The 15,634-nt window shown below is 49.7% G+C and overlaps 1 protein-coding gene across 1 annotated transcript in view; it reads left to right on the forward strand.

The window, feature by feature from the left end:
• MCOLN2 (mucolipin TRP cation channel 2) overlaps positions 1–15,634 on the forward strand; it is a 78,806-nt gene that overhangs the window by 49,648 nt on the left and 13,524 nt on the right. Inside the window, 5 exon segments of the mRNA XM_027772259.1 lie at positions 2,045–2,144; positions 8,161–8,273; positions 10,091–10,240; positions 12,221–12,322; positions 12,433–12,555. Of these exon segments, the coding sequence (XP_027628060.1) occupies positions 2,045–2,144; positions 8,161–8,273; positions 10,091–10,240; positions 12,221–12,322; positions 12,433–12,555 (588 nt within the window).

A 15,634-nucleotide genomic window follows, 5' to 3' on the forward strand; every position in this document is an offset into this window, starting at 1 on the left:
GAGAGGGAGCTAGCAACCCCTGGTGGGGCGCGGTCATGCTGCAATCCCCTCTCCTCCATCTCTCCAGCCTGTTGAAATCTTGGGCACACACACCTACATGCCCAGCATATTTCTCAAGCTGTTGGAGCCACCTCACACTGTGGTCAGCTATGTGGGATCCAGTTCCCTCAGTCACTAGGCCATGGGCTGGCCCTATGACAAATGTCTCACGTATCTACAGTGGTTTTCCTAGCATCAAAGGAATCTTTGCAAATGTTGAAGCACATGTTTTCAAAGCTGGAGGCAGAAACTGTTTCCTTGACCTGAAGGCCAGTCTGCAAAGGAGTAGTCTTTTTCCCTTCGTGGGAGGGAACGTGGGCAGTTGAAGAACTGTTTGCCTTTGTCGGGAGAATAAGCTGTATTTCGTGAAATATCTTTTTTTTTCTTGCTTTCATGGAATTTCTTACCCCCCCTTTTTTCCCCCTTTCTTTCCTTTCCTCCCTTTCCCTTTTCTTCCTGCTTGTTAAGGAGCTAACCAGAACACTTAGCTGAAAGTTGTATATTGTAGCAATTTAGAAGACTATTTCATTCAACCACAATCAATAAATACTTTTGAGTCCCTACTATGCACCAGGCATCTTATTATGCCCAAGAGGGACAGAGGCCTTCAGGAAGCTTACAGCCTAGTGGGTATAAGGGGGCACACAGACAGAAAGACGAGTAGACATACATACATGCGTACGTACATAACTGTAGTGCTGGACTGTGCTATGTGGTCCGGAAGAATGGCCCACCTTCCCAGGTCAGGGTCCTCCCCCCCAGGAGCCCTGGGAGCATCTAGAGTGGGCGAAGAGGCAGAAGAGGAGTGTGGAGGAGTGGGGTTGCTAGGACGAGGTCGTTGATGACTTTGTCATGTCATGGTCAGCTGTGGGCTTAAAACATTGGCTCTTTCTTTTCGCTTTGTTCTTTGGACTTCTATCAGCTTACAGTTCTAAAGTCTCGAGAGAAGTCTTTTAGGGGCTTCCCTGGGGAAGCAGAGACTGCGAGTGACTGTGTTAGTGGAGGGTTTGTCACAGCTTGTCAGTACAGAGATGAGGCCGGAACGGTTTCGTTCTCGAGCCCCTGGTTTGGCTGTAGTTAAGTTTTAGAAGTCCACAGGACTTGGCGTGAGCTCAGAGATGTGCAGGTGCATGCAGGGGTGGTCACCTGGCCGTTCCGCTCCCGGGCTCATGGCCCGTGATGGTTTTGGATTTCGGAATGTGTTCTACCTGGCATAATACAGCACTGGAAACTTCCAGTGACTGAATGATTGACCTAAGTCCCATGCTGGGCCGAGCGAGGCATTTGCCGTCCTCGGTTCGGCCTGCAGCCTTGGCGTAACCTTGGTGGTTTCTAGAAGTATTATACGTAGCTCTTGAAGCAAACAAGAAAGATTTCCAACTTGGTAAGAACCTAGAATTCCATACCCGAAGGACTACATTGAAAGAAATGCTTTCGAAATCCGTTCAGTGAGATAAATGAGGTCATTGTGTTTTCTTGGCAAAACTGGTGAATTCTGTTTTTTTTTTTTTTTGTTCCTGGGACTGGTCGACTGTTTTGCTGTAGGATTTCTCTTAGCCAGAGATTGAAAATCATGGATTTAGGGTTCATTAATAATAGAAGGCGATGAAGAAACACCATGACGAGGACATTTTTATCAGTATGGTTGGGTCAGCTGAATGCCATTGATTTTTTTTTTTTTTTAAGATTTTTGCCATAGGGTATACGTGCTTGCCAGGGAAGACAGAGAAAGGGGGAAAGTGAGAAACCACTTCCCAGGTGAGATGGCCATACCGCAATCCCTTCTCCTATCTTCTTGGGACTTCGGGCATGCGCACAGACCCACCTGGTGTTTTCCAAGCTGCAGGTCCAGGACTCGAATCATGGAGTCAGCCGTGTGAGATCCAACGCCTTCACCAGGATGTCACTTGCTGGCCTGCCACTGACTTTTCCTTTTGAGCAGAGTTGATCTGACAAGTTATACTTTCTGCTGGGCTGTAACCTCTCTGTACATTTGTGTCTCCAGATTATCTTCGACAATAAAGCTCACAGTGGCAAAATCAAAATCTACTTTGACAGTGATGCCAATATCAAAGAATGTAAAGACTTGAACATATTTGGATCTAGTAAGTATGCTACATTCTTACCTGTTGTGGATTATGGATGTTTTTTGACCCTTTTTGGGGGAAATTTGGAGAGCTAAGTGCTGTATTTGGGTGGTGATAGAAGAAACGGTTCCAAAACATAGCACTTTAAGCATTGGGTTCTGCAAAGCCTATCCCAAAGCTCCGTGTTTTTCTATAGTCAGCAAATGTTCATTATCACTCTTAGGAGAGGTTAGACACTCAGGCTCTGGGCCAGGCAGCCTGGGTTTGGTTCCTGGGTCCCTTTACCATCACCCTCCCCCGTTGTCCTTGGAAGACACATTCCAGGACCCCCAGTGGCTGTCTGACACCCCAGGTAGTCTCAAACCTTATATTTATATACACTATGTTCTTCCCATCTGATGACCGAGGCAGCTACTAGGTGACTCCCGAGATTCACGTACATAGTGTGGACGCACTGAGGAAAGGGGTGGGATGGAGCAGGACTGCCGAGATTTCCTCGGCTACTCAGAGGGAAGTGCAATTTAAAACTTTACTTGTGGAATTTTCCATTTAGTATTTTCCTGCTGTTGTTGGCCACAGATAACGGAAACCATGGCATGCACAACTGCAGGTAAAGGGGCCTGCCACACCAAGTCCGTGATCTTGGGCACATTTTTTAACTTCTCTGTCTCAGTGTCTTTGCGAAATAAGCGTTCTAGTAATACTTGCCTATGGAGATGTCGAGAATTAAATCAGCTAGTATATAAAGCAAAGCACCGAAAACAAGAGTTACACGTATGAATTGGTAGGTGCTATGGGAAAAGAGGCAGAATGCCTTGGTGGGGAAGACTGACATGCTTTGAAAATTTCTCTGTTTTTTTTGGAGAGGTTTTTGCTATGGGGTGCATGCGCTCGCCAGAAAGAGAGATAGAAATCAAGAAATCACCCCCCCCCAGGGGGGATGGTCACGCTGTAATAAAGAAAAAAAAAGAAAACCCCCCCCCCCCCGAGGGGGGATGGTCACGCTGTAATCCCTTCTCCATTCTCCTGTCAGGATCTTGGGCACACATGCACACATGCCCAGTGTGAGTTTAAGCCACCAGGTCCGGGACTCGAACTGCAGTCAACTATATGGGAATCCAGCAACATAGCCATTATGCCAACTGCCGGTCCTGCTTTTAAAATTTCTAATGTGTTATAAATAGGAATAAGCAGTGGATACATAAAAAGTATGAGGAGAAAGCAAGCAAAGGTTAAATTTGACTTGGGTAGAATGAAAAATAAAACTAGAAATGATTTTTGGATAAAATATGTTTGATGTGAGCTTCGAACAGTGGAGAAGGATTAAGCCTTCCAGGACCAGAGAGCAGCCTCTACACATGTCATTACTAAGTCATTTCTTGGAACATACATTTATTTGCTTATTTACTTATTGTCGGAGGGCGCATGCACTCACTACAGAGAGACAAGGAGAGAAGAGAAGGCATCCCTCCCCTCAAAAATAGTCACTGTATTCCCTTCGCCATCTCTCCTTCTTTTTGGGATTTTAGGCTCACATGCCCACTCACCCAGCATGTTTTTCAAGCTCCCGTGTCTGAGACTTGAACTGTGCAGTCAGCTATGTGGGACCCAACAGCTTTAACCACCTCTATTAGCTGGTCTGAGGGGGGTTTGTTTTTGTTTTTTTCTGTTGGGTTTTTGGTTTTGCTTTTTTACCTGTGCTCCTACAAGAGGCGCTCTGGCTCCCTCCTGTGGCCAGTGAAGAGAAACACAACCCTCACAGACGGCTCAGTAAAACATGAACATTTACATAGGCTTCTCCTAGAGCTGTGTGTCCCAAGAAACCAGATTCCGTCACTAGGGGAATATGAATTCAAAATAAAATGATGTGGTGTGAAAGCCCTAAAAAATCTGGAGTCTGGAAACCTGCTTAGGAAATGGATTGTTTTCCCCATGAGGAACTGTCGGTGGTAAGTGCTCTGGCTTTGGGGGAAGTGGGATCAGAGCAAGGGCGACCTCTGGCGGGGTCCTTGTGCTATTTGCGCAGTTCTCTGCTCGGCTTCTCCCTCCGTCTTGCCATCACCCTCATTATCTCCTGGCGAGATAGAGAGGTTGTCCATCTCCACACACAAAGCTCTGTTGGCTTTTATGACTTCTGAGGCTCGTCCCCCACGTTTCATTCGCCCTGACTTTCTAAATGGAGCACTTGTGGTCGAGGGGCCGGGAGGAATCAGTGGCAGGGTTCCCGCCTTCAGTGTAAACAGTGAGTTGGGGAGCCCCAGGTTGGAGTCTCACAGGAGGCTCTGGTGGGGGTGTGTAGGATTTCTCAGCCTCTGGAAGGACGAGGCCGGCGCAGGACTGCCCTGACCAGTCGGCTGGAGCATTCCTCTGGACTAGTATTCTACAGACCCAGGTTTGAGGAACGTTCCTGTGGGGTAACAGTTCCCGTGAATAAAAAAGCAATGACAATGTTCAGTGAGTTTTTTTTAAAAAGATACTGAACTAGTCTCTTTTTAAAACTGTATAATTTGCATTTTATTTTTTCCCAGAGGACAGTTCTTCAGTCCTTAAAGACTCAGCTCCTTCCATGGAGCAGCACCTGCAGGTCTAAATCGGGGTGGGGATGGCGGGTCCTTCCCAGGTGCAGGACATGGGTTCCTGACTACCTGCTGTGAATGGCACAGTTCACACCGTGATGGCTGCGCATACAGCGTGGGGAGCACGTGGGCTCCGCAGGCACCGCTTCGGGGATGGCCCTGACAGGCCTGTTTCCAGTGGCGAACTCCATAGCCTTGTCCTTGGCCTAGCACACGACACCGCTCAGCAGTGAATAGGCCGATGTGGCTGTCCCCCCCTTCTTTTTTTTTTAAGAATTTTTTACCTTAGGGTACGTGTGCTTGTCAGAGAGAGAGAGAGAGAGATGGTGAGAAGCAAAGTGAGAAATCACCTCCCCATCCCCCACTCCCTGGAGGGATATTCATGCCACAATCCCCTCTCCTCTTTTCTCCTCCCGGGATCTTGGACATGCATGCACACGTGTCTGGCGTGAGCTCCAAGCCTCCAGGTCTGGGACTTGAACTGCACTCTGCTGTGTGGGAGTCCAGCAACGTGACCACTATGCCATCTGCAGGCCCCGGCTGCGGCCCCCTTTTGGCATGGCTGTTGCTTCTTCTCTTGGTCCTCTTGGAAGCGAGGCCCCACGGGCTGAACTAGTCTTCTTAATAACTCATACTGAACTGGTTTTCTCAGTAACTCAAAGAAAAACAGCATATTGTACTGGATTCTGTTAGGGGAATGGGTTGTTTTTCTAGGTCCATTTGTTTTCCATTTGTAGATAAGTCCCATTAGAGACGCTCTTAAACTTCGGGATTTTCTATTATAGGTTAAAAAGGAAGGTACCAGATGCTGTCCCTGCATTTCATAAGATTTTCAGTCCCATCCTCCCGAGAACTGCCACTGTTTGTCCTCTGCCTTCATGCTGCGAGTCCAAGATAAACAAAGAATAATAATTTTTAAAAAGGGACCAGCAGATGGCATAATGGTTACGTTGTCAGACTCCCTCGTAGTCGACCCTGGTTTGAATCTTGGACCCGGCAGCTTTAAACTCATGCCAGGTGTGTGTGCTTGTGTGTGTGCGTGCGTGCCCAAGATCCCGAGAGGAGAATGGAGGAGAAGGGATTGTGGCCTGGCCATCCCCCCTGGAGGGTGATTTCTCGCTTTCTGTCTCTCTCCAGAGAGTGCACATGCCCTGCAGCAAAAATCTCTCTAAAAATAATAACATGAAATCTTGCATTCTGAGAGGGTTAAGTTGTTTTCTCACCCATTAGAAGGTGTCTCCAGTGACTTACATCCGTGGAGTATTAAGTAGCTGAAGGCAAGTGGCAGCACTAGGTGCTTCACCGAGGTGGATTCATCCAACACGCGCGTTGTGTAGATCCGCTCACCTGAGGCTCGGGCCAGCCCCGGGCAGCAGGTGCCCGCTCTCCCCACACGCGACTCTGAGCCTTAGCCAGGTCACACTACCCGCTCAGTGATCCCGCTGGCTGGCGGCACTCCTCACCCACTGGTTTACCGAATTCCAGGATGTGCCAGTCTTTCTCAGAAGTGCTTCTCGGCAGAGGGGCCACTGTGGGGCCCTCCGACCGACCGCAGACACTGCCCTGAAGGGTGCCTACCCCAGGCCTGTTTCCTCCTCCTCGTGAGCTAGTTCCTGAGCTCAACGCCCTGCTCATTCTCGAGCACTGCTGCCTCCCCGGTTTCTGCTGTCTCCATAGTCTGTTTGTCTTTCTGTGGTCTCTGAGCGGCCGTCCGCACTCATGGCTCCCATTGCCACTAAGTCGTGACAGTCCACACTGAACACAGTTCACCCAAGGCGGTAACTAGGATCCTTCCTGCTCAGCTTCCCCCTTTCCCCTGGGTCCCGCTGGACACCTGGCGTGACTCCTTTCCTCTGTGTCTCACAATTCTGTACGTTCTCAATTCCCTCTACTTCTCACTTAGCTTAGGCCTTCATTTAACGTAGGTTATTCGGTGTTCTTCTCATGTCCTTGATTATTTTTTTAAAGAATTAGTTCATGTCATTCATTATTATTAGTATTTTTTTTATTTGACCACAGAGCAACAGAGGGAGAGAGAAGGGAGGTGAAGAAAGCAAGACAGGTCTGGGACTTGAACCGCGGTCAGCCATGTGGGAGTCCAGCGCCCAACCTCCACACCACCTGCCGGCCCTGTCCTTGACTATTTTTGTGTGTTAGTGAGCATGCTGAAGCGTATGCTGAGCCAGGTGCTATGTTGTGTTAAGCACTACTTACGGGCCCCGATGTACGCAGCATCACTTAGCAGGGAAGACGGACATTGAATAAGATGGTGACCGCCGTGTTTGCTGCTGGTGTTTTCCCATGACTGTTCCACGTGCCTTTCACACACGAATTTATATCACCCTCATGCTAGCCCCACAATATAGGTGTTTTTATCCTACCCTTTTTTCAAATGAGAAAACGGAGGCATAGGGGCTAAGCAGCTTCCCCAAGGCTCTGTGGCTTCGGAGTGCAAACAGATTCAGACCCAGACTGGCAGGCCCCAGAGCCCGCGTCCTCCACTTTGCTCTGTGCTCCTCGCTGTGCTGTCCTCGAAGATGTAATTAGAGGCGCAGTGGCCATCCCGCAGGGGCGAGCAGGAGGAACTCTGGTCGGGTAGTGAGAGAGAGCGCCGTGATGGGGGCTAATCCGGATGGGAACTTAGGAATTTAGGAGACGGTCCTAGCTGGGGGATTTTCATCTGACAGCTCAGGCTGACTCTGAACAGTCTGAGTGTGTGTGTGTGTGTGTGTGTGTGTGCATGTGCATGGGGGCGGTTCAGGCAGACAGCCTGGTAGGTGTGAGCTCCCCGAGGTGAGGGCAGGGAAGGAGGATCAGGATGGCTGCCGGGAGAGAAGGTGGGGCCAGGCTGCGGAGTCCAGGCTGGAATCTGGGAGGCTGCCAGGAAGGCTGAGAGCCGCTGAGGCTGCTCCTTCATCTCCCTGAGGGACACGCGCCTGCTGCACCAGAACTCTGATGGCCACGCTCCTCCTCACTTCCATTCCAGGAAGTCTCCGTGCGCAGGAAAGCGGATCGAATATGCACCCTTCGCTGGGAGAGCGCCGTGCGGCTGGGAAGCAGAAATGGGGATTGAGTGATGTCATTTGTTCGGTCATTCATGGCGAGCTTGACATCTGTGCTTTCACGTGAAAGGACGCACTTGGCCAGTGGCTTTGCCGTTTTGAAGAGAGTACAGATGGATCCCCTTCTGTTAAAGTCTGTTCCATAATTAATACTGATAAATAAATGTCAGCGTGTTTATTAGCAGGTCATGTGTTTAAGTGGATAGCTCTTCACCTCCGGGAGTGTTTTACCTCCTTTGTGGCCTTCCGAGTGAACGCAATGTGATTTGTCTCTGACAGGTACCGTTTTAAGAACAGGCGAAACATTCATCCTTCGAACTTCTTTTCAGACGGCCGTTTTTTGGGAAGTTCTCAAGTAAGGTGTGTCTAACTTTGACGTCTGTTCTTGTTTCTCAGCTCAGAAACAGACCCAGTACGTCCTGGCGTTTGATGCTTTCGTCATCGTCATTTGCTTGGCGTCGCTCGTTCTGTGCAGCAGATCCGTCGTCCTCGCCCTCAGGTTACGGAAGGTCAGTGCGTATCAGGTTTCCTCTCGCACCTCATGGCCTGCACCCCCAGATTGCCCGAACAGTGGACCCCTGATGTCTGCTGTGCCCTTCTGCCCTTCTGGAGCCCCTCAGCTACAAGAGATCCTTGGAGTGATTGCCCCGTGCCGTGCCAGCCAGCGGAGAGGCAGGCAGTGGGCAGTGCTCCGGTGGGATCAGACAATTATCCGGCTTGAAACCACGCTCATAAGTGCAGGCGAGCGGGGGTGAACACTCAGCCTCCTGAATATTTCCTGAGTAAACGAGGCCCTCTTAGATCCCGGAGTGATCTGAAGGACAGGTTGATAGCACGTGTGGGTCTCATCTCTCGTCTTCAGATCAGAGTACATTTTAACAGGGAGGATTGGCAAACAGGTTATAATAAAGCCTCAGATACATGATTCTATTTCTAAAGTAGTTAAAAAAAAATTCTCCCGAGTTCCATTTTTCCCTTTTTATCTTCTTATGAATATATACCGAACCTCCCACAAATCTTATTCTGGCTTGTGGAATGTGTGTAATTTCACACTGAAATCAGGGGACATGGGAGGCCCCTGGAATGCCATTTGTGGAGCAAGGAAGTAGCCCTCATTGTGCTGTCCAGAACCTTGAGCTTGGCCGATGAGCTCTGTAACTATCTCTTCCCTGCCCCACCCCCACGCCCTGGGTGTTCTGAATTTAAGGTTAGGGTCCTGTCTCTGGGGGCGGGCACAACATAGACAGCACACACCCTGGAGCGGGCCTGCCTGGCCCAGACACTGTGTGTCTCAGTTTCCTCGCTGGGATGGGTGAGCTAATAGCACTTAGTTCAGAGAATTCTCTCGGCCTGAAGGAACTGACTCTAAGGGCCTTCCAAAACGTTGTGGGCAAATGGATGTAAAGTACTCGTTTATTTTGGCCCACAGCATTTTTGAAATCTGGGCTTTATTTTTCCTAATACATGCTTTCCGTGAACTTGTTGAAGGCCCCTCAGTGTGAAGGCTGTGGACGGTGCGGGTGTTGGCTGTGACAACGAGGGTGTGTTGGAGGCAGTGTCGCCTGGAAAGTCTGAGTGGGTTGAGCTGGCTGTTTGCCTCCGGCTGGGTAGGCTGGGGGACGTGTGAGCTGTGATCTCCACCCTCGGAGTGGACCTGCGTAGTCGGGAGGGGCAACACCACATCATCTGACAGGCCAGACACTCGTTTTCACTGTCCTCTCCTTCCCGAAGGCACTGGGGTGTGCACAGAGGGCACTGGGGTGTGCACAGAGGGCAGGGGGGTGTGCACAGAGGGCACGGGGGTGTGTACAGAGGGCACTGGGGTGTGCACAGGGGGCACTGGGGTGTGCACAGGGGGCACGGGGGTGTGCACAGGGGGCACTGGGGTGTGTACAGAGGGCACTGGGGTGTGTCCAGGGGGCACTGGGTGTGCACGGGGGCAGGGGGGGGGGCCAGAAGGGCGTGTGCACAGAGGGCACTGGGCTGTGCACAGAGGGCACTGGGGTGTGCACAGGGGGCACTGGGGTGTGCACAGGGGGCACTGAGTGTGCACGGGGGCACGGGGGTGTGCACAGAGGGCACTGGGCTGTGCACAGAGGGCACTGGGGTGTGCACAGGGGGCACTGGGGTGTGCACAGGGGGCACTGAGTGTGCACGGGGGCACGGGGGTGTGCACAGAGGGCACTGGGCTGTGCACAGAGGGCACTGGGGTGTGCACAGGGGGCACTGGGGTGTGCACAGGGGGCACAGGGTGTGCACGAGGGCACTGGGGTGTGCACAGAGGGCACTGGGGTGTGTACAGATGCTTTTTTTACGTTTGCCATAGAGGTTTCTCAATTTCTTCCTGGAGAAGTACCAGCGGCGTGTGTGCGATGCTGACCGGTGGGAATTCATCAACGGGTGGTACGTCCTGGTGATCCTCAGCGACCTGATGACCATAATTGGGTCCATATTAAAGATGGAGATCAAAGCAAAGGTGAAGGGCGACCCGCGGAAAGCCTTCGGTCCTTTCTGTTCTTCCGGGGGCTCTGGCATCGTAGGTTCGCGTCCCGCAGACCCGCCGCGTCTGACGTTTCTCTGCCCTCACACGTGCATGCGGGGCCTTCTCTGACCCAGCTGTGAAGGGTGGCAAGGAGGCCGACACGGAGGACAGCGGCCCTCGCGTGATTATCCCTCGGGAAAGCGGCAGGGTCTCCAGAATTGTACCTGATATCTGAGAAGACTGATTGTTTGGGTTTCTTTTTTTTTTCTTTTTTGTTTTTAAATGAAGCTGCCAGAGGAGTAGGTGACCCACAAAGCAGTCACTTCCCCTGGTCGTGCGTGTCAAGAGCTGTGTAGTGACAACTTGTGTGCGCCGACAGACAGGGGTGGGGCAGGAGTGCCGAGCTCGCACCAAGGCCTGACACTGTAGAGATGAGATCGCTGCACCCCGCAACTAAGCCTCCACTCCTCCTTCCCCCAGCTGGTCTCCCCTCCACGCTGTTCTGTCTGCAAGTCTCGGGGACTTTTCCTCCCAACCTCTGAGGTGCCTGTCTCCCTGCCCCCAACCCTGCCTCCTTCAGGCCTCCTCCCTCTCTGGCCTCACCACTGCAGCAGCTTCCTCACTGGTTTTCCGTCTCAACCTTCCGTCCTGCAGACGCGTCCACACAGCTGTGAGTAGTTCTCCTGAAGGGTCTGTCCTGCTGTTACCTGTCTCTCCTGCCTCCTGGGCCTGCCGCGGGGTAAAGCACCCTGCCCTCGGCAAGGGCCGGCTCTGTGTGGCTCACCCTGCTTTGCCTGTAACCCCCGGCCCCCAGGCTCTGATCATGTCCCCCAGGCCGTCATGCCAGTTCTCAGCATTGTATCCGTGTGTCCTTGCTCAGCCCCTGTCCATCCACCTGGGTACATTCTCCCAACCTGTCCTGCAGCCACAGCGCCACACCAGGGCCCCCTCCCCCGTACGTCCTCTGACGAGCTCGCTGTGTCTCATCGCACGAGCATGTTGTATTGGAGTCATGTGTTTGTCTCCTCAGCTAGACCTCAAATTCCTTGAGAGCAGGAGCTGTGTTAATAAAGCACATTGGAGCTTTCCTTGCAAAGGAGCCCAACGGTGTTATTTAATATTTAACAAACACTATTAGTTTGCGTTCTATTTTTTCTTTTTCTTTTTCTTTTTTTTTTGTGGTGGTGGTGTTTTTGAGAGATTGCTATAGGGTACATGTGTTTGCTGGAGAGACAGACAGCAAGAAATCACCCCCCAGGGGGGATGGCCATGCCGCAATCCCTTCTCATCCAATATCCTCTCAGGATCTTGGGCATGCACGCACACGCATCCAGCATGAGTTTAAGTCACCGGATCTGGGATTCAACCGCAGATGACTACCTGGGAGTCCAGTGACATAACCATTATGCCATCTACTGGTCCCAGTTTATATTCTTTATTGCCTAGATCAGTAGTAAATACAGTTTCTGTTTCAGGATATTATTTGGGGAAAAAACAGTTTAGCCACTTGAAATACTAAAAGGAAATAAACACATTTGGAATTGTGTTCTTTACTTTTCTTCTTGGTCTTTCTTTGTAAAAGCTCAGAGGATCACCTACAGGGAGACAGATGGCCCCTTCTTTTCCAATCATTTCAAAGTGAGGTTAAGAAGCTGAGTGGGGACCAGCAGTTGGCATAATGGCTGTCACTGGACTCCCATGTAGTGGATCATGGTTCGAGTCTTGGACCCGGTGGCTTAAACTCACTCGGTGCGTGTGCGTGCGTGCCCAGGATCCCAAGAGGAGACTGGAGGAAAAGGGATTGTGGTATGGCCATCCCCCGGGGGGTGATTTCTCGCTTTCTCTCTCTCTGTCTCTCTCTGTCTTTCTGGCAAGCACACGCGCCCTATAGCAAAACCTCTCCCCCATTTTAAAAAAAAAAAAAAGCTGAGTGGAGTATTGACTCACCTGTCTATTTCCCCCTTTGTTCTTTAGAATCTCACGAATTATGATCTGTGCAGCATTTTCCTTGGGACGTCTACACTCTTGGTTTGGGTCGGAGTCATCAGATACCTGGGTTATTTCCAAGCATATAATGTAAGGATGTGTCATCGAGCCATAGGGTTGATTGAGATTCATTTCGTCCTTGGGTTCTAGTCACAGCTTTTTCATTTCCGCCTTCTGCTCTCCTCACCCCCCGCCCCCAGGTGCTCATCTTAACCATGCAAGCCTCACTGCCCAAAGTCCTCCGGTTCTGTGCTTGCGCCGGGATGATCTACCTGGGCTACACATTCTGCGGCTGGATCGTCCTAGGACCGTATCACGACAAGGTGGGTGGCACCGACTCTTCCTGCTGCACAGGTGGCACTGTGGGAGCCCTGACACGCGCTGTTCCGGCTCTTCTCCAGCACACAGCCCCGACATCAGGAAGCACGCAGCCTTGCCCCGGTCCCTTTCAGGACATTGAAGTGACTTTGGGATATTGAGATAAGAACGGCCAGAGGCTAGGAAGCACATGTAGGTGTCTGGAACTGGCTTCACGGGCCACATACTTACCCAGTGATCATTACATAACTAATGCTCGGGGCCAGCAGATGACACAGCAGTTACATCACTGGGCTCGCACATGGCCGATCACAGTTCGAGTCCCAGACCCAGTGTCTTCAAAATGATGTACATGCGTGTACATACGTGCCCAAAATCCTGGGAGGAGAATAGAGGAGAAGGGATTGCAGCGTGGCCATCCCCTCATGGGAATGATTTCTCACTTTCCCTCTTACTGTCTCCGTCTTTCTCTCTCTGGTGAGCGCACGTACTCTAAGGCAAAAACCTCTTAAAACGAATCAAACAAACAAATGTTTGGACAGAAGATCACTGTAATAAAAATGAAAATCAAGTGAGGAAAATCATAATCCTTTACATTGAAAGTACCGGGATTTTCATCCAAGTTAATTGAAGAGAATGAAGGTGGGCAGAGACTTTGCCTAGAATGCCCATGTTAGATTTCGGGTTGGCATGATAACACCTCCCGTCTTTGCAGGTGGCTTCGGTTACAGCGTCCTCTGTGTGCCTGGTAAAGATCAGTTTCTGAATTTTAAACTATTCCTGAGCATCACTCAGCATCTTCATCTCAGAGACATCAAAGTTATGCTAATGTATTCTTTTTAAATGATCTGTTTGGTAGGTAGAGACATCAGGAAATTAGATTACATAGGCTTTATTTTTAAGCCAAAATGTGAAAGGAGTTTATTGCATCAGATCATTTTTCTTCCATGGGCCTGTGCAGTTGGAAGAACAGAAACCTCAAAAACAGTAGCAGCGAATATGGTGTGCATCTTGGATACTACACATGTCTGTGTTCGCGCTCAGTAAAAACGCCCGCCATAGCCTGGGGACTGAGCTTCCCTGAGGTGCTCCGCAAGGAGAGGGCTCAGATGCAAAGGAATGTTCAGAGTACGCTGTGGGTGAAGCTCACGCCAGCACGATAAAGCCTAGTGACCAGGCACGCCAGGCTTCCTCCTCTTCCCTGTCACAGTCCATGCGTTCAAAGAGAATTACTGTTTTTCCTAGAGACGCCGTATAATGAACAAAGCGACAACCTCTAGGTTAATAGTAAATCTTGATCATCTAATTGCTCTTCTAATTCCAGGTCACTGCTTTCAAGGTGACTCAGGAGTAAACACTGTTCTTTGATATAATCTGGAGAACTTACTGCAGTGGCCAAGAAAATTGACGTTTTTTCCTTCCTTCCTTGCCTCTTTCTCCAACAGCATCTCCACCTCTTTGCCACTAGAGGGCAGTGTTGCACTGTGTGGAATAAACAGAGTCTAAGGATTTGGCTTCAATGTACTAAATAATTTCCCTGAGGTTACTTGGGTAGTAAATGACAAAGATTGGATTCAAACCCAGGTCTGCCTGACCCTGGTACACAGGCTTTGACAAATACCCAGTAGGGATTTTCTTGGAATTACCTAAAACAGACCATTGCAAAAGAGCATTTAGTTTGACCCGAGAAGCAGGTTGGTCTGGGTAGACCAACTGTGAAAGGAGAGACGGTCCCAGTCTCTTTCTCTCCCTGTGAGTCAAGGCCCCCTCGCAGGAAATAAGGTGATTTACTCTGTGAACCTGACTGCATTTCCATATATTCCATTTTGTCTTTTCAAAGGATCCAGATAAACTTGAGTTTCTGGGCCAGCGTTGTCCAATGTCAATGTAACATGACTACAGATTAGAACCACATGTATAAATCTCCTAGCAGCAACATTAACATGTTAAAAGAATTAGGTCAGATGGTGACGCAGTGGTAACAATTATCAGTGATGTCAGGCTATATGGGAAGGTCCTAGGTTCACAGCCTGGAGCCTCCCTGTACACACTGTGATCTGGGCTGACTGAAGCAGAGGGAATCACAGTGTGACAGTCTTGGAGTGTCTCTCTCTGTCATTCTGCCTCTCTCTCTCTATCTCATGGCAAAAATGCAATAAATGAACTTTAAAAAATTGAAAAATAATCAGATAAAATTGGGTGTAGTGATATATTTTATTAAACCTATCATAGCCAAATCTTTCAGCATATGTCAATATAAAAATTGAGATAGTGGGACCAGCAGTTGGCATAATGGCTATGTTGCTGGACTCCCATGTAGTCGACCGGGTTTGAGTCCTGGACCCAGTGGCTTAAACTCATGCCAGGTGCATGTGTGTGCGTGCCCAAGATCCCGAGAGGAGAATGGAGGAGAAGGGATTGTGGCATGGTCATCTCCCCTGGGGGGGGTGATTTCTCACTTTCTGTCTCTCTGTCTTTCTGGCAAGTGCATGTGTCCTATAGCCAAAAAACAAACAAACGAAACACACACACAAAAAAAAATCTCTCAAAAAAAATTGAGATAATTATTTACATTATTTTTTATACTGTCTTTTTTAAGGACATATTTATTTATTTAACTTTATTTGTTATTATCATTATTTTTAAATTTTAACCAGAGAGACAGAGAGCGAGAAAGGGAAAGTGAGAAAGCAAGTCTCCAGGTCCAGGACTCGAATCACAGTCGGCCATGTGGGAGTCTATTGCCTTAACCATCATGCCACCTACCAGCCCCATACAGTCTTTGAACTCTGATATATATTTTACTTCATAGCACACCTCAGTCTGGACTAGCTACAGCTCAGGCATTCAGTAACCACGTGTGACTAGTGGCTGCCATTTTGCACACTGCACTTCTAGATGTGTCTCTCCCTTAATGTCAGCCTCCCCCTTCACCTCTGAGGACTAGAGGGAGAAGGCGTCTTGCATCTTGCGCTGTCCAGCAGACTGTTAAAGCAGCTCGCTCCCATCTCCGGCCCGGCTGGTGTATTAGAGAAAAGTGTAGTCACATTAATTCACTGAATATGCCAGTGAGTGAAGGGAAAG

This window comes from Tupaia chinensis, unplaced genomic scaffold, assembly GCF_000334495.1.
Source record: "Tupaia chinensis unplaced genomic scaffold, TupChi_1.0 Scaffold000263_1, whole genome shotgun sequence".
NCBI lineage: Eukaryota > Metazoa > Chordata > Mammalia > Scandentia > Tupaiidae > Tupaia > Tupaia belangeri.